This window comes from Pseudophryne corroboree, chromosome 10 (assembly GCF_028390025.1).
Source record: "Pseudophryne corroboree isolate aPseCor3 chromosome 10, aPseCor3.hap2, whole genome shotgun sequence".
NCBI lineage: Eukaryota > Metazoa > Chordata > Amphibia > Anura > Myobatrachidae > Pseudophryne > Pseudophryne corroboree.
The window spans coordinates 143,742,969-143,767,006 of record NC_086453.1 but is presented as its reverse complement, the minus strand read 5'-3'; the positions used below and the strand labels follow the sequence as shown (position 1 = coordinate 143,767,006).

Below are 24,038 nucleotides of genomic sequence, written 5' to 3'. Positions count from 1 at the left end.
TGGAAAGCCCAAACGGCAACGTCTGAAATTGGTAATGACAATCCTGCACCGCAAATCTCAGGAAGGCCTGATGCGGAGGATATATAGGGACGTGTAAGTAGGCATCCTTTATGTCGACTGACGCCATAAAATCCCCCCCTTCTAGGCTGGAGATCACAGCTCGAAGAGATTCCATCTTGAACTTGAAAACTTTCAAGTATGGATTGAGGGATTTTAGGTTCAGAATCGGTCTGACCGAACCGTCCGGCTTCAGTACGACAAAGAGGCTCGAATAGAACCCCTCCCCCCGTTGGGACGGGGGAACGGGAACAATGACCCTCTGTTGACACAACTTTTGTATCGCAGCATTTACCACATCTCTTTCCGGAAGAGACACTGGCAAGGCCGAAATGAAAAAGCGGCGAGGGGGCGTCTCCTGAAACTCCAGCTTGTATCCCTGAGACACTATGTTTAGGACCCAAGGATCCAGGCTTGATTGAACCCAGACCTGACTGAAGATCCGTAGACGGCCCCCCACCGGCCTGGACTCCCGCAGGGAAGCCCCAGCGTCATGCAGTGGACTTGGTAGAGGCAGGGGAGGACTTTTGGTCCTGGGCGCCTGATACTGCAGGCGACTTCCTTCCCCTTCCTCTACCCTTTGAAGCGAGGAAGGACGAGCCTTTTCCTCGCTTGTATTTATTGGGTCGAAAGGACTGCATCTGCTGATGGAGTGCCTTTTTCTGTTGTGTGGGAACATAAGGAAGAAAAGATGACTTACCCACAGTCGCGGTAGACACCAGGTCAGCCAGGCCGTCACCAAACAAGACGGCATCAGCATTCCATTGATGGATCCACAGCGCCCTCCTGGCCGAGACCACCATGGCATTGGCTCTTGATCCCAAGAGACCAACATCCCTCGCCGCATTTTTCAGGTAATCTGCAGCGTCCTTGATATAACCAAGAGTCAAAAGAATATTATCTTTATCAAGGGTATCCATATCAGAAGCTAAATTATCAGCCCATTTAGCAATAGCACTACTCACCCATACCGACGCCACAGCAGGTCTGAGCAATGCACTCGTATTAACGAAAATGGCCTTCAAAAGACGTTTCCAGCTTGCGATCCGCCGGATCCTTGAGAGCTGCCGTGTCAGGGGACGGAAGCGCCACCTTCTTAGACAATAGATAGAGCCTTGTCAACATTCGGAGACGACTCCCATTTTTCCCCGTCATCAGAGGGGAAAGGATATGCCATGAAAATTCTCTTGGGAATCTGCCATCTCTTGTCTGGTGACGTCGAAGCCTTTTCACAAAGAGCATTCATTTCATGAGAGGGGGGGAAACTTCACCTCAGGTCTTTTCCCTTTAAATAAACAGATCCTTGTTTCCTGCACCGCAGGTTCGTGAGAGATACGCAAAACATCTTTACTAGCCACAATCATGTACTGAATACTCTTAACTAGCCTTGGGTGTAAAGTAGCCTCATTGAAATAGACATCGGAATCAGAATCCGTGTCGGTATCCGTATCTACCATCTGGGTAAACGAACGCTTTTGTGACCCTGAAGGGATCTGCACCTGAGTCAAAGCATCATCCATGGATTTCCTCCATACTTGTGTCTGAGACTCAGATTTATCCAACCTCTTGGACAATGAGGCCACATTTGCATTAAGTGCCCTTAACATAGTAACCAAATCAGGTGTCGGCTGTGCCGACAGAGAAATTTCCAGCCCCTTTTCTGCGCCCCCAGTAACATCCTCCGGGGAGGAACACTCAGCCTCAGACATGTTGACACGTAGTACCGACAAACCCACTGCCCAAACCAGGGGACAGACCCACAGGGAAGCCCGGAGACAAACACAGAGGGAGTATGCCAGCTCACACCCCAGCGCCCATATATCACACCATTATAATATATGATGATAGCGCTGCCCTTAATTATACACAAGCACCAATTTATCTGTGCCCCCCCCCCCCCCCCCCCCCCGTTTTGCTCCCTTTTACTTGAATGGAGCCTGGAGGTCCCGGGCCAGCGTCTCATGCAGCGGCTGTGAATGAGAGAAAAAGGCGCTGGTGAGCTGTGCGGCTAAGCCCCGCCCCTTCCCAGCGCGCTTTAGTCCCGCAAAAATTCAAATCTGTTATGCTGGCGGGGGTATGAAAAACGGTGCCCGGACACCGAATATGCCTGTCTGCCAGCTTACAATGACCCCAGTAACATGCTGCCCAGGACGCTGGGGGGGGAGCGCCCTGGGCAGCATGTTACTGGGGTCATTGTAAGCTGGCAGAAGTTGGTTAAGTGTGTGGGAGCATGGAGCGCAGCGCTACCGCTGCTACCTCGTTACTGAAGTCTTCTGCCATCTAATGTCTTCGGATCTTCTCATACTCACCCGGCTTCTTTCTTCTGTGAGGGGGGTGACGGCGCGGCTCCGGGAACAAGCAGCTAGGCGAACCAAGTGATCGAACCCTCTGGAGCTAATGGTGTCCAGTAGCCTAAGAAGCAGAGCCCTTAACTAAGTAGAAGTAGGTCGGACTTCTCTCCCCTCAGTCCCACGATGCAGGGAGCCTGTAGCCAGCAGGTCTCCCTGAAAATAAAAAACCTAACAAAAGTCTTTTCTAGAGAAACTCAGTAGAGCTCCCCTAGTGCGTGTCCAGTCACTCCTGGGCACAAAATCTAACTGAGGTCTGGAGGGGGGGAGGCATAGAGGGAGGAGCCAGTTCACACCCAAAGTCTTTTTAGTGTGCCCTAGCTCCTGCGGATCCCGTCTATACCCCATGGTCCTTTTGGAGTCCCCAGCATCCTCTAGGACGTAAGAGAAACATAAAAAAAAAAAAATGACTGTGAATGCTGCAGGGACTGATGTGAATATCTTAAAAATATTCTCTGGGGAATAGGCGTGCACTATATAAATAACTGGTAATACTGTATATGGGTACAGTCATTTTTTATGATAATATTGGAGCGGTTATGATTCTGCTTTAATAAAAGGTAATGATCATAAATAGATGATTTTTATTGAAACCAATTCTGGGTATTTATTTTTAAACAGGTGATAGTTTTAATCAGCACAGTGAAATATACATGGTTATGGTCTGACTAAAGTTGAGAACTTGTTAACTTGTACTGTACATAATGTCTGTAAACTGAATCGCTTTACAGTGACTGCAAAATACGCAGAAAAGACAGCTGGTAGTCAATCAGCTTTCAAAAATACAAAATACAATGGATTCAGTACAAAAAGACCCCAGAAGTTTTAACATATATCATCTTTAATTATTTTTGTTCATTTTCTTTCAATGTGCTTAACCCCTTGAGGTGCTGCAAAAGTGTGTAACGCACTGAAAAAGTGGATTTCACACCTGGTTTGCACCTGGGAGAACTTGCAGTTGTATCTGCTGTAACAAATACAATATATATTTATATTTCTCTGAAAAAACAAAATAAAAGAAAAAAACAAAAACCATGCATATTGCACATTTTGACACTATGTATATAAAATAAGTTTCCTTATATACAGATACATGTTTAGTTGATTTTTGATTTTTTTTTTCTTTTTACCATTTTTTTTTTTTTGCTTTGTTTAGTCATTGAACTGGCATGGCACAGTTTTAAAAACACAAGTTACAAACAGCAACAGCGACCCATGCATGGGTCAGACCTTGGCATAGAGAAGGAAAAGTTGGCAGTAATACTACTGTAGGTACTAAAGTTCGTGGAACACAGCAATAGATGGCAACATGCAGTAATAGCTTCCAGGTAACAACCATATAACCCCAGCATCTTAAACTCAATATCCACTAGCAGAAAGTCAACATTTATCATGCAGTATAGCCAAATACTTAACTTATTTACCATCATGCTTTTATGGCAACAAGTACATTTCAACCGATTTTGTATTTCCTCTACATGGAATGATGCATCAAGCACAATTAAAGTGAATAGATATCGGTGTTGTATCTATTAAATGCTTACTTTGCTGCTCCGTAATTGCCAACACTTAATTAAGCCCTTGTTGTTAGATACAGTGGTTGGTTGAGCCTATACTTATCTTATTGAAGAAATACAGTAGTTACCAAGTTCTAGCACTTCTAATTTTTCGCATGCTTTTTAAAGGCTCTAGGTCAGGCCTGGCCAACCTGTGGCTCTCTGGCTGTTGTAAAACTACAAATCCCATCATGCTTTGCCACAGTTTTGCTAATAGGGAATACTAAAACTGTGGCATGACATGCTGGGATGTGTAGTTTCACAACATCTGGAGAGCCGCAGGTTGGCCAGGCCTGCTCTAGGTTTTACTGTTTACTATCGGGTACAATAGGCTGTTAAATGAAGGTGGCTTACAAGAAGTAAGGATTGATAGATGTGGCATTCCTCATCACCACTAGGTGACCAGTTCCTGTAAGTCTGTTAGAATAGTACTAGCTGTGTAGTTACTCCTGAACAGTACGTTGCAGCATAATAGGATAAAAAGCTGGAGAGGTAGCAGGAACACAGTGCTTAAGTTTGCACAGTCTGGCTTAATTGTAAGAGAACAGAGAGCACACACACACAAAAAAAAAAAAAGATACAGGCACACACGTGTGTATATATATATATTATATATACATACACACACACATATATATATATATATATATATATATATAAATTTATTTATATATCTATCACTGTTTTCAGTATGGACTTAAGGAAACTTCCAGAACCAGGTAAAAAAAAAATCTTCCACTGAATTTTACAAATTCTACCACTTACGTTGATGGTATGGCCATTTGTTGTCCAGGGCTACAAAAAAACTCCAGGGCAATTTTCTTTTTTAAATAGCTACCAAGGATTGTGACTGTTAAATCTCAAACTATGTGCTCTCTGTAGGAGATCATCTTTTGCGCGATGTATTCTGTAGTTATTCCATAAATTATTCCCTGCCACTACATACTGCTCTGTGACATCATACAGGAATCTATGACTTCATCTACTACACTGTAGTCCAGTGTGATGCTTTGTGCCATCAGTTTATGGCTATCGTAAACATCAACACCATATATAACTACTGGGAAGGGCTATTAACCAACACAATTACAATAGTTGTTTATTTAGTAATAAAGGTCCTGCTACAAACATATACATTATATATATATATATATATATATATATATATATATATATATATATATAGAAAGAGAGGGAAAGAGGACAAGCGCCTGATGGTGCAGTAATTTTCACACTTGGTTTAGTGACGCGACAACACTCATAAAGGTAATCTGCGTACCAGATGAGGGATTTTGTATCATGCACATCAAACACTATTGCTCTGGTCTTCAGTCTGTTGCTCACAACAAAGGGGGGCTAAAAACCGTATGCTCTCATACTGCCTGGGGAAAGAGATTCCGCTGCAGTGTCAATTACAAATTGGAGGATAAAGACTCCTTGTGATTTGCTGATCTATTCCAACCTTTTGGTACGAATAATACCCACAGAGGTGCTGAATATCCTTCAATTCGATACAACAATACTGCACCGAGAGGTGTTTTTTTTTATGTTTTTAGCCCCCCTTTGTTGTGAGCAACAGACTGAAGACCAGAGCAATAGTGTTTGATGTGCATGATACAAAATCCCTCATCTGGTACGCAGATTACCTTTATGAGTGTTGTCGCGTCATTAAACCAAGTGTGAAAATTACTGCACCATCAGGCGCTTGTCCTCCTCCCCTCTCTTTCCAGGTTTTCCAGCCACTGAACCTAGTGGCCGTTTTGAGGACTGAGCAGCCGCCCACAGGTTCGCTTGTGGAACTTTGCGTGCACTTATCGACAGATCGAAGAAAGTACTACTTATTACACTGAAGGTGGAGGGACGTAGCGCATTGACCACTCTTGTTTTCCATATATATATTATATATCAGACGTGCAGTCAGTCTCACCTGTCATACTTCAGTATACTCCAGAGGGTTGACTACATAAATGATTTGAATAATACAAAGAAGTACTTTATAGCTTACAAATGTCATATTTGTATTATTATAATAATTTTATAGTTAAAGCTCACCAAATGTGCGCAGTGGTAGGGGCTCATGGTTAGGGGTGTGGCCAGTCTCCAGAGGTATTTTGGCTAAATGCCCAACCATTAGAGAGAATGTGTGTGTGTGTGTGTGTGTGTGTGTGTGTATGGATGGATGGATATATTATATATATCTATATCATGGAAAAATAGCGGCACTCAGAGTCTGTAAAGTTCAACGTGTATTCTACAAGAAATAGACCAACGTTTCGGGGTCTGTTAACCCCTTTGTCAAGGTGAATAACGTTTTTCACCTTGACAAAGGGGTTAACAGCCCCCAAAACGTTTTTTTTTTCCATGCTACGTATCTTGTTCTAGAGGGCACCGCAGCAATATTGCTTTAAAGGATGGAGTGCCGGTCCGTGTGTGTGTGTATATGTGTAAATATATATATATATATATATATGTATTTATTACACACACAGTATGTATAGTTCGTAAACACTGGTAGTGAATGCAAGATAATGTTCCCGTTTAATAACTGCACTGTAGAAAATACACTATAGCCCTGACAGTATAAGATAACATGTATAATGTATAATTCAAGTGCACAGTAAGGAGCCTTATTCCTATGGTAGGAGGTGGGGCCCCAGGCAGTGGCGCCTACCGGTGGTTTCCCCTGTGGACCAGTCCAACCCTGGATGTGCATCTTGTAACAAAATATATACTGCTGCAACTTTGTACAATGCCCACATGAACCATCAGGTTCATATACTGTATATGTGGGTAAATCTGGCTTTGATACTAGCCAGTGCCTCCCCAGCCACTGACCGCACCACATCACGGAGATAGATTATGTGTGTATATATATGTGTGTGTGTGTGTGTGTGTGTGTGTGTGTATGTGTGTGTGTGTGTGTGTATGTGTGTGTATGGGGTGAGCAAACAGCGCCAAAAAAATATATGCAGTGGACACAAGTTTTTCACAGTATGTCAGCTTAAAAATACCCCCAAAAAACAGTCTCTATATGCCACTCCCTAAAACATAAAGGGCATCTGCTACCTCTTAAGGGGGTTCTACACTATTACGAGTGCAGGATAAAGATTAAAGTTGGAAGTAATGGATAAGATCTGAGCGACCAAAGGTGGCAGAAGATTAAAAAGGACTGCTATTTTAATTAAAAGAAGGGGGTTTATTTATGAACAGAAAGATGTTTTATATATATATATATATATATATATATATATATATATAAATAAAAAAAAAACTTATAAAAACACACAACTGGCCAAAGTGGGGTTACAACATCCAAGGTGCTAAATACTAGCACGATGGGACCCTAGGCACATAACAATGAAAAAGCATCAGAATTAAACTGGCAAGAGAACAATTTAAAATTTACACGGAGCACATAGAAAGTTTGAAAACAAATTGAAAAACATGGGGTTACTAAAAAATACAATTCAAATGTTAAAAATGAAAAACACGGAATTGATGAGGGATAAAAAAGGTTTTGAATGCAATTAAAATAATGGAGATGGATAGAAGTAGCTTAACTGAGGATTCAGTAGTATCAGGATTCACCCAACGTGTTTCGTCTGGTCTGACTTCATCAAGGGGTATCATTGCATGTGGGACAGATCATCTATATATACCATTATGGGTCAGGAAGTGATTAATTACCTCACTTCCTGTAATTAACCTCACCAGGGGTTTAAGATCTAGTAATGTATATTCAATGTACTAATTGTATAGATGGATACTGGGACATGTAAAACGCCATGTTTGCGTTATAAAACTAGTGTTGCAAAGTGGTAAAATGCTTAAAAGAGGTCTCTGGGTGCGGACTTCCGGTCCGGGACGTCTCTGACGTCATTTCCGCCCCACTTCCTGTGTCCGGGAGCCTTTACTGTGCATGCGCCGGGCAGGTGTATTCAGGGTGCGGCGGCCATCTTTAATAAGTCCGTTTTTAGGAGACAGTCTTGGATGCTGAGAGCAGGTGCCGGTGGTCATCTTAGTGGTGATTAAGTCCATTCATAGGCGCTGATTCTTCAGGATTACTTGTCTCCAGACAGGGATTCGTCATACAAGGGAAGGAAAAACGGAATCAGAAGTTTTCTTTTTTAGCAGCACAGATCTATTTGCTCTAAGTTTATATATGTTACTTAAGGGACATGGCGTCTGGACATATTCATATGGATGCTTAAGCACCTATAATATGCAATGTTCTGCACATATAAAAACATTAATATTCTAATGTATACATACAGGAGTTTTATATGGGTATAGCCTTCAGGCGCAATGGTTCTAAAATATATACCGGTGTCGTATGTAGAATATTAACAATATTAAAAAGATTAAAAATGTAATAAAGGAGTCACTGACGTGACATAATTCCAGTGATTCATATTTTGTATATTAGTGACGCCGTCATATGCAGAATTGCAGTTTAGAGTAAATCCCTGCCAGACCTGTGTTTCTTACAGCACCCGGTATTCCTGGGCAGTCTCCTAGCCCTGTACTAACCGGGCCAACACTGCTTGGCTTCCAAGATCGGGCGTATTTGGGCATATCCAGTGTGGTATGGCTGTAATTAAGATCTGGGCTACACGGGAAGAAATGTCCAGAGATTGGGAATACACTGTTAGGTGCCCCAAAACTCATAGACGTAGTAGGAAGGAAGAGAGAATGCCGACGGTTTCAAATGAATGGAATAATGCTCTTACGTTCACAAAAATGGTGCAATCTCGTAATTCTCATTAAGTCCATCAGGGTGGAGTGATTTCACTTCGTAAATCCAGTACATTTCGCGCCTTGATAGGAGGTTGGAGAGGTCCCCCCCTCTTTCTCCGAGTGTAACTAGTTCAATGCCTTTAAATGTGAGTCCTTCTAGATTTGAATCATGATGTTGCAGGAAATGTCGTGAGACTGCGTGTGTTTGAACCTTGTTTCTAATGTTCCTGACGTGTTCCTGTATGTTCCAGGAACACGTCAGGAACATTAGAAACAAGGTTCAAATACACGCGGTCTCACGACATTTCCTGCAACATCATGATTCAAATCCAGAAGGACTCACATTTAAAGGCATTGAACTAGTTACACTCGGAGAAAGAGGGGGGGGGACCTCTCCAACCTCCTATCAAGGCGCGAAATGTACTGGATTTACGAAGTGAAATCACTCCACCCTGATGGACTTAATGAGAATTACGAGATTGCACCATTTTTGTGAACGTAAGCGCATTATTCCATTCATTTGAAACCGTCGGCATTCTCTCTTCCTTCCTACTACGTCTATGAGTTTTGGGGCACCCAACAGTGTATTCCCAATCTCTGGACATTTCTTCCCGTGTAGCCCAGATCTTAATTACAGCCATACCACACTGGATATGCCCAAATACGCCCGATCTTGGAAGCCAAGCAGTGTTGGCCCGGTTAGTACAGGGCTAGGAGACTGCCCAGGAATACCGGGTGCTGTAAGAAACACAGGTCTGGCAGGGATTTACTCTAAACTGCAATTCTGCATATGACGGCGTCACTAATATACAAAATATGAATCACTGGAATTATGTCACGTCAGTGACTCCTTTATTACATTTTTAATCTTTTTAATATTGTTAATATTCTACATACGACACCGGTATATATTTTAGAACCATTGCGCCTGAAGGCTATACCCATATAAAACTCCTGTATGTATACATTAGAATATTAATGTTTTTATATGTGCAGAACATTGCATATTATAGGTGCTTAAGCATCCATACGAATATGTCCAGACGCCATGTCCCTTAAGTAACATATATAAACTTAGAGCAAATAGATCTGTGCTGCTAAAAAAGAAAACTTCTGATTCCGTTTTTCCTTCCCTTGTATGACGAATCCCTGTCTGGAGACAAGTAATCCTGAAGAATCAGCGCCTATGAATGGACTTAATCACCACTAAGATGGCCACCGGCACCTGCTCTCAGCATCCAAGACTGTCTCCTAAAAACGGACTTCTTAAAGATGGCCGCCGCACCCTGAATACACCTGCCCGGCGCATGCGCAGTAAAGGCTCCCGGACACAGGAAGTGGGGCGGAAATGATGTCAGAGACATCACGGACTGGAAGTCCGCACCCAGAGACCTCTTTTAAGCATTTTACCACTTTGCAACACTAGTTTTATAACGCAAACATGGCGTTTTACATGTCCCAGTATCCATCTATACAATTAGTACATTGAATATACATTACTAGATCTTAAACCCCTGGTGAGGTTAATTACAGGAAGTGAGGTAATTAATCACTTCCTGGCCCATAATGGTATATATAGATGATCTGTCCCACATGCATGATACCCCTTGATGAAGTCAGACCAGACGAAACGCGTTGGGTGAATCCTGATACTAATGAATCCTCAGTTAAGCTACTTCTATCCATCTCCATTATTTTAATTGCATTCAAAACCTTTTTTATCCCTCATCAATTCCGTGTTTTTAATTTTTAACATTTGAATTGTATTTTTTAGTAACCCCATGCTTTTCAATTTGTTTTCAAACTTTTTATGTGCTCCGTGTAAATTTTAAATTGTTCTCTTGCCAGTTTAATTCTGATGCTTTTTCATTGTTATGTGCCTAGGGTCCCATCGTGCTAGTATTTAGCACCTTGGATGTTGTAACCCCACTTTGGCCAGTTGTGTGTTTTTATAAGTTTTTTTTATATATATATATATATATATATATATAAAAAACATCTTTCTGTTCATAAATAAACCCCCTTCTTTTAATTAAAATAGTAGTCCTTTTTAATCTTCTGCCACCTTTGGTCGCTCAGATCTTATCCATATATATATATATATATATATATATATATATATATATATATATATATATATATATATATATATATATAAAAATCACAAATGGTGACTTTCCCTTTCACTAGATTTGCAGGGTACAGTTGGATGCTTAGTTATTAAACTAGACACAATTTCAAATCACTGCACATTGCAAAGGTGATGTTAAAACCTACTGCAGACAATGTCCTATATCCTAAATAAGTCTGATACGATCTGCTCAAGAGATCTAGGCAGACAGAGAATATTAAAATGTAAATACTGAAAATTCATATTATATATATATAGTTTTTTGTTGTTGTTTTTTTTTTTAACCATGCCCTCTACCACTTTCATACAAACTGCATTGCAACATAATACTGAACAAACTAATTTAATGTACTTCGGCCATGGTATGTGGAAGAATTCTTTTTGGGCTAAAAAATAGGATTTTAATTACCTACCCAGTAAATCCTTTTCTCGTAGTCTGTAGAGGATACTGGGGTCCACATTAGTACCATGGGTATAGACCGGTCCACTAGGAGCCTTGGGCACTTTAAGAAATCAATACTGTGCACTGGCTCCTCCCTCTATGCCCCTCCTACCAGACTCAGTCTAGAAACTGTGCATGATGAGGCAGACATATCTTGAGAGAAGGATTCAGAAAGGATAGTGGTGAGATTCGAACCAGCACACACAAACAATTAGAAAACCATGTTAACCCAACAGAAGCAGGAACAGCAACAGCTGAACCAACAACAATACTTAACCAAGTTACCATGCAGGAAACACGAAGCACTGGGTGGGCGCTCAGTATCCTCTACGGACTACGAGAAAAGGCTTTACCGGTAGGTAATAAAAATTCTATTTTCTCTTACGTCCTAGAGGATACCTGGGTCCACATTAGTACTATGGGGATGTACCAAAACTCCAAAACCAGGTGGGAGAGTACTGAGGTTCTTGTAGAATTGACTGACAAAACTGAAGATCATCAAGAGGTCAAAGTATCGAACTTGTAGAACTTAGCAAATGTGTTCGAACCCGACCAAGTAGCTGCTCGGCAGAGCTGTAAGGCCGAGACACCCCGGGCAGCCGCCCAGTAAGAACCCACCGACCGAGTGGGCATGAACAGATTTAGGAACCAACAAACCTGCCTGTGGAGTAAGCATGCTGGATAGGAAGCGTGATCCAGCGAGCAATAGACTGCTTTGAAGCAGGACACCCAATTTTCTTGGGGCCTGAAAGCACAAACAGCGAGTTGGATTTTCTGTGACGAGCTGTCCGTTTGACAGATTTTCAAAGCCCGCACAACATCCAGAAGTAAATGAGGTGTCAGTAAGCACTGGAACCATAATAGGCTGGTTGATAAGAAACGCAGACACCACCCTTGGAAGAAACTGCTGACGAGTTCTGAGTTCAGCTCTATCTTCATAAAAAATCAAATAGGGGCTCTTGTGAGACAAGGCCCCCAATTCCGAAACACGCCTCGCCGAAGCCAAGGCCAATAGTGTGACAGTCTTCCATGTAAGAAACTTAACATCTGCCTACTGTAAAGGCTCAAACCAATCCGATTGCAGAAACTGCAACACCACGTTAAGATCCAAAGGTGCCATGGGAGGCACAAAGGGCAGTTGGATGTGCTGAACCCCTTTCAAGAACGTCTGAACCTCAGGTAGGGAAGACAACTGTTTCTAGAAGAAAATGGATAAGGCCAAAAACTGGACTTTTACTGATCCAAGGCATAGGCCCGCATCCACACCAGACTGCAGAAAAAGCAGAAAACGACCCAGCTGAAATTCCACCACAGGAAATTTCATGTTTTCACACCAAGAGACGTATTTTCTCCAAATCCGGTGGTAATGTTTAGACGTTACCCCTTTTCTGGCTTAGATCAAGGTAGGAATTACCCTGTCCGGAATCCCTTTCTGGGCTAGAATTTGACGTCAAACGTAGCTGCGGTAAGTCTTGATAGACGATTGGCCCCGTTGCAGAAGATCCTCTTGAAGAGGTAGAGGCCACGGATACTCCAGAAGCATTTCCAGTAGATCTGCGTACCAAGCCCTTCTTGGCCAATCTGGAGCAGTGAGAATTGTTTGAACTTTTTCCCTTTTTATTCTTTTGAGAATTCTTGGGATCTATGGAAGTGGAGGAAAAACATACACCATCTTATAGACCCACGGAGTCACCAGAGCGTCCACCGTCACTGCCTGTGGGTCTCTTGACCTGGAGCAATACCGCTGGAGCTTCATGTTGAGACGAGAGACCATCATGTCAATCACTGGAGTCCCCCACCGACGAGTCAAGCACCCGAACACCTCCAGGTGAAGGCCCCACTCACCTGGGCGGAGGTCGTATCTGCTGAGGAAGTCTGCTTCCCAGTTGTTGTCCTTACCATTGACTGAATCGCCAATGCCTTTTCCAGAGGAAGGAATACCTTTCTGTACCTCCATATCCAGGATCATCCCCAGGAACGGAAGCCTCCGTGTTGGTTCCAGGTGAGATTTTGGCAGGTTCAGAATCCACCCGTGATCCTGGAGTAGATGTGTGGAGAGGGCAATGCTGTGTAACAACCTCTCCCTGGACGGTGCTTTTATCAGTAGATCGTCCCAGGTACGGTATTATGTTCACTCCTTGCGGAGGAGAAACATCATCTCCGCCATTACTTTGGTAAACACCCTCGGTGCCGTGGAGAGCCCAAAGGGTAGGGCCTGAAACTGGTAGTGACAGTCCTGCAATGCAAACCTTAGATAAGCCTGATGAGGCGGCCAAATCGGAATATGAAGGTACGCATCCTTGATATCCAGACACTAGGAATTCTCCCTCCTCCAGACCTGAGATCACCGCTCTCAGTGACTCCATCTTGAATTTGAACACCCATAAATGCGGGTTCAGTGACTTGAGGTTTAAAATGGGCCTCCCCGAACCGTCCGGTTTTGGTACCACAAACAGGTTGGAATAGAAACCTTGGTTTTGTAGTTGAAGTGGAACTGGAACAATGACCTGAGTCTGTACCAGCTTTTGAACTGCTGCTTGTAAGGTTATACTTGCCTCCAGTGAAGGTGGCAAGCCTGATTTGAAGAATCTGTGAGAGTTCCTGAAACTCCAGTCTGTAGCCCTGGATGATAAGATCTTTTACCCATGGTGCATGATGTGGTCCATACGTGACTGAAATATCGTAACTGGGCTCCCCACCTGCCTGTTGACCAGGCAGTGCGGTCCACCGTCATGCTGAAGGTTTTGCGGAAGCAGAACCTGAGGTCTGATCCTGTGAGCCTGTATTTGCAGGTTTTCTGTGCTTACCTCTATTTCCTTTGAAGGCAGTAGAAGAACCTTTGGACTTCCCTTTAAACTTTGCTGTCCAAAAGGACTGCAAAGTTGGTGCAGAATAGTATTTTCTAGACGGGGGTGCTGCGGAAGGAAGGTATGTAGACTTACCCGCCGTAGCCTTGGATATCCATGTATCCAGTTCATCTCCAAACAGGGCTTCACCTGTGAAAGGTATGCTTTCCACGCCTTTCCTGGAATCCGCGTCCGCAGTTCACTGGCGTAGCCACAAGCCCCTGTGTGCGGACACTGCCATGGCAGTGGTGCGTGTGTTGAGTAAACCAATTTCCTTTATAGCCTCCACCATAAAGTTAGCAGAATCCTGTATATGCTGTAGGAGTAAAATAATCTCCCCCTTGGACAAGGAATCTAACCCGTCAATTAGATTACCAGACAATTTTGCAATGGCCCAAGTGATCCATGCAAAAGCTATAGTGGGTCTTTGGGCCACTCCCGCCGCTGCGTACAGAGATTTGAGAGTGGACTCAATCTTGCGGTCTGCAGCATACTTCAATGAAACTGCCCCAGGAACAGGTAAAACTATCTTACGTGACAGCCTGGAAACCAATGCGTCAACTATCGGTGGGTTTTCACATTTTTTTTTCTATCATCCTGAGGAAATGGGAAGGATGTAATTTACCGTTTTGGAATCTGAAACTTCCTGTCAGGGTTAACCCAAGTTGCTTCACAGAGGGAATTTAATTCTTTAGAAGCAGGGAAAGTAGAGGATTTATTTCTTCACATTAAAAAAGGATTCCTCCTCGTCCTCTGACACTTTGTCAGGAATGTGCAAGAACTCTCATAGCTTCAATCAGGGCCTGTATTCACTGTGCTAAAAGCTGCATCCTCCCCCACTAAGTCCACCTCCCCCTCCTCTGGGCCTGATACATCATCATCGGTATCTGCCTGCATGATTTGGGCCAGAGTAGCTTCTGTGGACAAATAGCAGGGGTCCGAGATGCTGGGATGACCACTAAATCTCTATTCATCAGGTCATCTAAGGATTGCCTTAAATTTTGCATTTCCTTTTCATTTTGGGACAATTTGTTTTAAATATTTGAAATCATCCCCTTTAATGAATCTAACCAAACCAGGTTCAGATCCACTAACCGGATAATGTGTACTTTGAGTACACTGGAGAGATCCCCTAGATTGAAAAAAGCACTCTGCTGTGCATGATGCACACTCCTTTGACATGATAAATGTAAAAACACACACACAGTGAGGAATACGTTAAAACCACAGTTAACCCACACAGAGTCCTTCTAGGGAGACACAGAGTATCGGAGCCAGCTACACAGCGCCCCTATAGCTAAAGTATAGACTTAGCTGGGTCACAAACTAAGTACCCTTAATAGGGCTTAGTACACCAAATTATTGCTCCCCCCGCCCCACTTTGCAATGACCCCCTGGTACCACTGAGGTGCTCTGGAGTCTGTGTGGAAGAGCTGCGCTTTCCTGTCAAGCTGCCTGTGTAAGCTGCAGAAGGGAAATGGCGCTGGTGAGCCGCTGGATCCACTAATCGTAAAGGCCCCGCCCCCATAATGGCACGCAGTCTTCCCGCTTTTTATACTGGCTGAGGTGCATAATAAGGGTTACGGTGGGAAAAAACCCCTGTAATATGTGCCAGTTGTGGGTAATAGTAGTGGCTCCAGCCGCCCCTCACAGTGGTCACACAGTGCATCTGAAGCGCTGCTTGCATGCAGCGCTGCGCTCCTACCCTTATACTACCATTACTGCTGGCGACCCGCTATCCGGGACGCCGGCCACCTACTCACCACTTTTCAGTCTTCTGGCTCTGTTAGGGGTGGTGGCGTGCTGCGGGTTCTGTACACTCGCCGTGGTGGGGCTTGCGATTAGGACCCTCAGGAGCTCAGTGTCCTGTCAGCGGGCAACGGGACCATTAACCCTAGGGAGGTTGGGCCGTTACTCCTCTCCTCTTCCTCTCCCCCCCCCCCCCGCCCCCCCCAAGTCCCACGAAGCAGGCAGTCTGGTGCCAGCCAGAACTGCCTAAAAACAATAAAACAGAAAATAAATGCAGAAAACTCTTCAGGAGCTTCCCAAGCGTGACCGGCTCCACCAGGCACATTTTCTTTTTCTAGTCTGGTAGGAGGGGCATAGAGAGAGGAGCCAGTGCACACTATTGATTTCTTAAAGTGCCCAAGGCACCTAGTGGACCAGTCTATACCCATGGTACTAATGCGGACCCCAGTATCCACTTGGATGTAATAGAAACATTGCTTAAAAATGATATATCCATATATATATATATATATATATATATATATATATATATATATATATATATATATAAAAATGGAGCTGCATAGATGTCTACATGTAAAAATAAAGCACACACATATTCCTGAATACTATACAAAATGTAAATTAAAGAGGAAGGAGTGAGGGGGTGGGGGTAGAAAGGGTTTTAAAGTGTATCTGTGGCTTCTACTACACACATTGGAGGTAGGTGCCCTGTATTCATATAGTGACAGCAGGTACCATCAATCGGTTATGTCACTAGTCCCTGCAGTGTCAGTAGTCTACAAGCTCGAGAATATTAGCCGAGCATGGCGCTCCACAAAGCCATGGTGATTAGAATACACACCTTGGAAACCAGAGGATCGTGGCCATTTAAGAAGGTTTGTACACTTTAAAGGAAAATTATTAGCTTTCGTTTGTTTTTATATTTGACCCCTGCCCTTTCTCCTTCTGGAGAATAAAATACAGATGCATTTCTCCTGTCGGGGGGTTTCTTCTGAGCATACCCCAAACTGGATAGCACTAGTCACAGTGGTTGAAGCAGGCAATAGAAAAAATAAAGTTCTTAGCAAAGTAATTACATCTCTGGAAATAGAAAACCTTGACTTGGTCTGTAGATCAGACCTCTGCAACAAAGTCATGCCATAACGTAAAACTTCTCACTTGAAATTTTCAATGCAGAAGTCAACATTGAATGGACAGTGCAGCATAAAGGCATTAGCAGTGTACTGGTTAAACACTCTGAACAATAGTCTACTGAATACAACTAAACTGACAATGTGTTACACATTCATGCATACCTAAGTGTTCACAGTTGGGGATTTCTTACTTAAAACTTGCATTCATTTTTCTACAGGATCGTCCCTGCAGTCATAAGTTAAATGTGTGTGCACGAGAGAGTAGCATGGAATAAATTTATATTTAACATGTGGACTTGTAGTATGTAGGCTATTCTCTTATTGCTTATACCCCTTTTCCACTAGCTCCTTAAAACACGGGTAAATGCGCGGGGGCGCGCATTTACCCGTGTTTTTCCCTAGTGGAAATGGGTCCCTCAGCAAATTCCCGGATCAAGTGATCCGGGAATCCTACCCTGGTAGCTAGCCGGGTTGAACGCGCGTTCAACCCGGCTAGCTGTCTAGTGTGAACGGGAGCCGTGTCGAGTCGACACGGCTCCCATTCACAGTGCATAGGGAGGGCGGCGCTGGGAGATCATGTGATCTCCCAGCGCCGCCCCTGCCGCGTCACTAGCGCGTCACCAACCCGGCAATTGCCGGGTTGGTGAGCGCTGTCTGCAGGGGGCTGTAGCACGGGTCGCAGCCGTGTCAGGCGACACGGCTGCGACCCGTGCTACTCTAGTGGAAAAGGGGTATTAGTGGGTAATATTAGTGGTTTCTGCAGAATCACTGAAGTCTGCTGGAGAGGGTTAGTCACAGCTGTAGGATTGGCAGGTGAGTACAATTGTTTTCATGACCAAAAGATAATTCTAACTTATGGGTAAAAGAACAGAGCAATTTGTTTAGTTACACTATGGGTGGCAATTTGTCCTTGAACACCATCTTTAATTGATGCCATTGCCAGGGGACATGTGGATATACATACAAGTATATATTTATAGTTATACATTACAAAAAGTGAATAAAACTTTTTTTTTTTTTTAAACTAGGATGTCAGATTTTCTCGCTGTACAAGGATTGGGATGCTGTCTGAGAGTCTGGCTCCAGTGTGTGCAGCAAATGTCCAACAAGACGTCACTTCTGTTCCCAATACAAGTTCCTTTGCAGCAGCTGCCAAATCCAGGAAGACCATATGTTTGGCAAAGCCGACCTGGAAGTCTGTTCTTGGCCCAAGCAGGTCGAGATCTGCAGTGTCTTAATGAGAACCCTCATTTTACTGCTGGTTCACTTGGAAAGTTTGCTTATGACTCGTATCAAGGCTGCATTTTCATCCTTCAGTCTTTGATTATCTGCCTTCAGATCAGAGAGGACCTGACCCAAAATAAATAAATAAAATCACTTTTCACGTTAAAGGAGGATTCTGAGTGCACAATACCTGTAGGTGGCACATACAGTCTATAATTTTGTTCATTCATACAATGATGTGTGCCTAAGACAGCTTTGTTGCACCTAGATAAGTGGAAGCTAAAAATGTGAGATTACAATTTTATTAAAAGGAGATATTTTCAATATTAAGACCCAAATCAGAAGTGACTTCTAGGATCCTTATACTACATAAGAACTTCTCATGAACAGGAATGATCTAACAATTCACAGGTTATCCAAATAATATTTACAGTTTTTATGTTAAAATCCTCTACTATTTAAAGAATATTAATTGTAGGGGAAGGGGAAAAAAAAAAGAGGGACAAAACTACAAAATAAAAGTGCTTAAGTGAAGGGCATAGAGGGCTCCGGCTATAATGAAATGAAAGTCCAGCCACTACAATATGCAAATTGTATACAATATCATGACTTACTCCTCACAAATACAGATATTAGCTACAAGCAGTTATGCATTATATTGCAGGTTAAGTGTGTGTAGTCACAGCTATAAGACAACGGATATAATAACTAGATTAGGCATGATTTGGACACCACTCTGATCAGAAACAGTAACAGACAGCATTACCTTTAACTCTTCTTCAAGTTCAGCAGCTTTTCGCTCTAATGCTCTTCTTTCCTAAACAGGAGAGAGAACCGGGAGAGAGTCAAGTGTACGTTCCATGTACGTAACAATTACACGTATGGGACAGGTTCACTGTCACATGGTAACATTTGCACCACGGAACTAACTTGTCAGTCCATGTTACTTATATCATAGGATCTATGTATCCTTCTATAAGCTAGATGTTATCAGCATAGTAACAGACCTTTCTTCATTTGCAGATTAAGTATAACATACTTTTTATGCTCCCAATAATATTACACACCACCACAATACGACAAACCACCATGCTTAATACGCACAACCACCAGTCACACAGTAAAATCCCCATACTTTCAGCAAACCTTACGTCAACAAGGAAACTGGCCATGTGACAATGAAATACGTACAAATCGCTCTAGTTCCAGCAATGCAGGTCTCTCCGCATGGCGCTCCTGTCGCTAATGGAAGAAGGGGAAAACGGTTAATGTAGGAAGCTGTACAAAGCATCATTACAGAAAGATCATTCTTCCTGCTATAGAAGCTATGCAGTGGTAGTTGTGGCAATAAGCAACAGGAATGTGATGGATTATGGTGCAAATATATCATATACAGACTGCAATATACACATAGTATACTGTACTAAGAAAAATCAAGGGATGTGCTGAACTAAAGATGCTGTTTAATTGAGACTAGCAAATCTGTGTGGGCTGAATCATGTGCCACAAGTGGGAGGGGACAGTTCTTAAAGTACAGTGGACAAAATTGGGTGAACGCAAACTAGCTCTATGTCTTTGGCAACATAGGTCAAAGACTGATTATACAGCAATAAAAGTCTAACGTAAGCTGCAAGTATAACCTTTATTTAGCTTATCAATGTATAAATCCTTGTGATAAAGTGTAATGACTGTGCTTTATGGCTGTGTAATGCAGTTTAGAGACTACCATCATAAATCACCATCTACTGTGCAATGAAGTAACAACTGGGCAAGGGATCAAAGCTTGCTATAAAATGATCTCATCAATACGGACCTTCCATGCCAACATGAACAGACTGGCAGACGTACCTGCGTGACTCTCTCCAGCTCCAGCTTAATCTGGGTGAGTTTTAATTCTGTCTCCTGGAGTTGCTCTCTCAGTGTCTCATTTTCAGACAGCAAGTCTTCATATAACTGTGGAAGAGGACAATACACAAGTCTAACGTTGTATATAACAAATTCACCATGATGCTAGTAGGATAAAAGAGGGCTGATTGTGGTCTAATGCAGAGGTAGGCATGCTAGGTTTTTGACAGCTGTTGTTGAACCACAAGTCACAGTATGCACATAACGCACCAGTTTCCTAAGCTTGTTGTAAGTTAAAATCAAAACCAAAACAAAAGAAAAACAGAAAAGAGTAATGCACATAAAGCCACCATGTGGCATTTTTTTTATTTTTGGATGAATGATCAGAATATTGCCTACTGGTCTGTTTTGAAAATCTAACCTGAAATCTGTAAGAGTTTGCAATGTACACAGAAAAGAAGAGTGTAAAATCACTTCTATGGCAGCTTCCTATGGTAGGTCGGCCATACCAAGTACTCAGTCTGTGGCTGGCCCCTATGTAGGTGCATCTTCTTGCCAATGTCACTGACCTTGAACAAAGTAGTACACCACTCTAACCCAACAGCATGGGGCTTGTGACACTAAACAAAGTAGAACAGCATGGGGCTTGTGACACTAAACAAAGTAGTACACCATCTAACCCAACAGCATGGGGTTTGTGACACTAAAAGTAATACATCACTCTAACCCAACAGCATGGGGCCTGTGACACTGCAGAAAGTAATACATCACTCTAACCCAACAGCATGGGGCTTGTGACACTGCAGAAAGTAGTACACCACTCTAACCCAACATCATGGGGCTTCTGACACTGAACACAGTAGTACACTGCTCCAATCCTACAGAATTGGGTTTGTGACACTGTATAAGGGTCAGCTGCAGAAAGTGGGCCCATAGTTTCTATCCTGCATATTTAAGTTAGAATTAATCATAAACATAAATAATGCAAGTGCAACAAACATAATTAGTCAATATATAAAAAATAAGATTTTACTTACCGATAAATCTATTTCTCGTAGTCCGTAGTGGATGCTGGGGACTCCGTCAGGACCATGGGGATTAGCGGCTCCGCAGGAGACAGGGCACAAAACTAAAGCTTTAGGATCAGGTGGTGTGTACTGGCTCCTCCCCCTATGACCCTCCTCCAAGCCTCAGTTAGGATACTGTGCCCGGACGAGCGTACACAATAAGGAAGGATATTGAATCCCGGGTAAGACTCATACCAGCCACACCAATCACACCGTATAACTTGTGATCTAAACCCAGTTAACAGTATGACAAACGTAGGAGCCTCTGAACAGACGGCTCACAACAAATAACAACCCGATTTTTTTGTAACAATAACTATGTACAAGTATTGCAGACAATCCGCACTTGGGATGGGCGCCCAGCATCCACTACGGACTACGAGAAATAGATTTATCGGTAAGTAAAATCTTATTTTCTCTGACGTCCTAAGTGGATGCTGGGGACTCCGTCAGGACCATGGGGATTATACCAAAGCTCCCAAACGGGCGGGAGAGTGCGGATGACTCTGCAGCACCGAATGAGAGAACTCCAGGTCCTCTTTAGCCAGGGTATCAAATTTGTAGAATTTTACAAACGTGTTCTCCCCCGACCACGTAGCTGCTCGGCAGAGTTGTAATGCCGAGACCCCTCGGGCAGCCGCCCAGGATGAGCCCACCTTCCTTGTGGAATGGGCCTTGACAGATTTAGGCTGTGGCAGGCCTGCCACAGAATGTGCAAGTTGAATTGTGCTACAAATCCAACGAGCAATCGTCTGCTTAGAAGCAGGAGCACCCAGCTTGTTGGGTGCATACAGTATAAACAGCGAGTCAGATTTTCTGACTCCAGCCGTCCTTGAAATGTATATTTTCAATGCCCTGACAACGTCCAGCAACTTGGAATCTTCCAAATCGCTAGTAGCCGCAGGCACCACAATAGGCTGGTTCAGGTGAAACGCTGACACCACCTTAGGCAGAAACTGAGGACGCGTCCGCAGTTCTGCCCTGTCCGAATGGAAAATCAGATATGGGCTCTTATACGATAAAGCCGCCAATTCTGATACTCTCCTGGCTGAAGCCAGGGCCAGTAGCATGGTTACTTTCCATGTAAGATATTTCAAATCCACCGATTTGAGTGGCTCAAACCAATGGGATTTGAGAAAATTCAAAACTACATTCAGGTCCCCCGTAGCCACTGGGGGCACAACCGGGGGCTGTATATGTAGTACTCCTTTTACAAAAGTCTGGACTTCAGGAACTGAAGCCAATTCTTTCTGGAAGAAAATCGACAGGGACGAAATTTGAACCTTAATGGACCCCAATTTGAGGCCCATAGACAATCCTGTTTGCAGGAAATGTAGGAATCGACCCAGTTGAAATTCCTCCGTGGGGGCCTTCCTGGCCTCACACCACGCAACATATTTTCTCCAAATGCGGTGATAATGTTGTGCAGTCACCTCCTTCCTGGCTTTAACCAGTGTAGGAATGACCTCTTCTGGAATGCCTTTTTCCTTTAGAATTCGGCGTTCAACCGCCATGCCGTCAAACGCAGACGCGGTAAGTCTTGGAATAGACACGGTCCCTGCTGAATCAGGTCCCGTCTTAGAGGTAGAGGCCACGGATTTTCCGTGAGCATCTCCTGAAGTTCCGGGTACCAAGTTCTTCTTGGCCAATCCGGAGCCACGAGTATCGTTCTTACTCCCCTTTGCCGTATAATTCTCAGTACTTTGGGTATGAGAGGCAGAGGAGGAAACACATACACTGACTGGTACACCCACGGTGTTACCAGAGCGTCCACAGCTATTGCCTGAGGGTCTCTTGACCTGGCGCAATACCTGTCCAGTTTTTTGTTGAGGCGAGACGCCATCATATCCACCTTTGGTTTTTCCCAACGGTTCACAATCATGTGGAAGACTTCTGGATGAAGTCCCCACTCTCCCGGGTGTAGATCGTGTCTGCTGAGGAAGTCTGCTTCCCAGTTGTCTACTCCCGGAATGAACACTGCTGACAGTGCTATCACATGATCTTCCGCCCAGCGAAGAATCCTTGCAGCTTCTGCCATTGCTCTCCTGCTTCTTGTGCCGCCCTGTCTGTTTACGTGGGCGACTGCCGTGATGTTGTCCGACTGGATCAACACCGGCTGACCCTGAAGCAGGGGTTTTGCCAGGCTTAGAGCATTGTAAATTGCTCTTAGCTCCAGTATATTTATATGAAGAGACATCTCCAGGCTTGACCATACTCCCTGGAAGTTTCTTCCCTGTGTGACCGCTCCCCAGCCTCTCAGACTGGCATCCGTGGTCACCAGGACCCAGTCCTGTATGCCGAATCTGCGGCCCTCTAACAGATGAGCACTCTGCAACCACCACAGAAGAGACACCCTTGTCCGTGGCGATAAGGTTATCCGCTGATGCATCTGCAGATGCGATCCGGACCATTTGTCCAGCAGATCCCACTGAAAAGTTTGTGCGTGGAATCTGCCGAATGGAATTTGCTTCGTAAGAAGCCACCATCTTTCCCAGGACTCTTGTGCATTGATGCACAGACACTTTTCCTGGTTTTAGGAGGTTCCTGACAAGTTCGGATAACTCCTTGGCTTTCTCCTCCGGAAGAAACACCTTTTTCTGAACCGTGTCCAGAATCATTCCCAGGAACAGCAGACGTGTTGTCGGGGTCAACTGAGATTTTGGAAAATTCAGAATCCACCCGTGTTGTTGCAGCACTACTTGGGTTAGTGCTACTCCGTCCTCCAGCTGTTCTCTGGACCTTGCCCTTATCAGGAGATCGTCCAAGTAAGGGATAATTAATACGCCTCTTCGCAGAAGAATCATCATTTCGGCCATTACCTTGGTAAAGACCCGAGGTGCCGTGGACAATCCAAACGGCAGCGTCTGAAACTGATAATGACAGTTTTGCACTACGAACCT

General features: G+C 43.7%; 1 protein-coding gene across 6 annotated transcripts in view; it reads right to left on the bottom strand.

The window, feature by feature from the left end:
- Positions 1 to 17,878: 17,878 nt before the first annotated feature.
- PPP1R12C (protein phosphatase 1 regulatory subunit 12C) overlaps positions 17,879 to 24,038 on the bottom strand; it is a 404,850-nt gene continuing 398,690 nt past the window's right edge. For all 6 annotated transcript variants that reach the window (XM_063942836.1, XM_063942835.1, XM_063942838.1 and 3 more), the window contains 4 exons: positions 20,075 to 20,179; positions 19,418 to 19,468; positions 18,993 to 19,043; positions 17,879 to 18,352 (listed from right to left, as the gene is read on the bottom strand). In XM_063942836.1, coding sequence (XP_063798906.1) covers positions 18,266 to 18,352; positions 18,993 to 19,043; positions 19,418 to 19,468; positions 20,075 to 20,179 — 294 coding nt within the window. In that variant the 3' untranslated portion in view covers positions 17,879 to 18,265. The remainder of the gene's footprint in view (positions 18,353 to 18,992; positions 19,044 to 19,417; positions 19,469 to 20,074; positions 20,180 to 24,038) is intronic.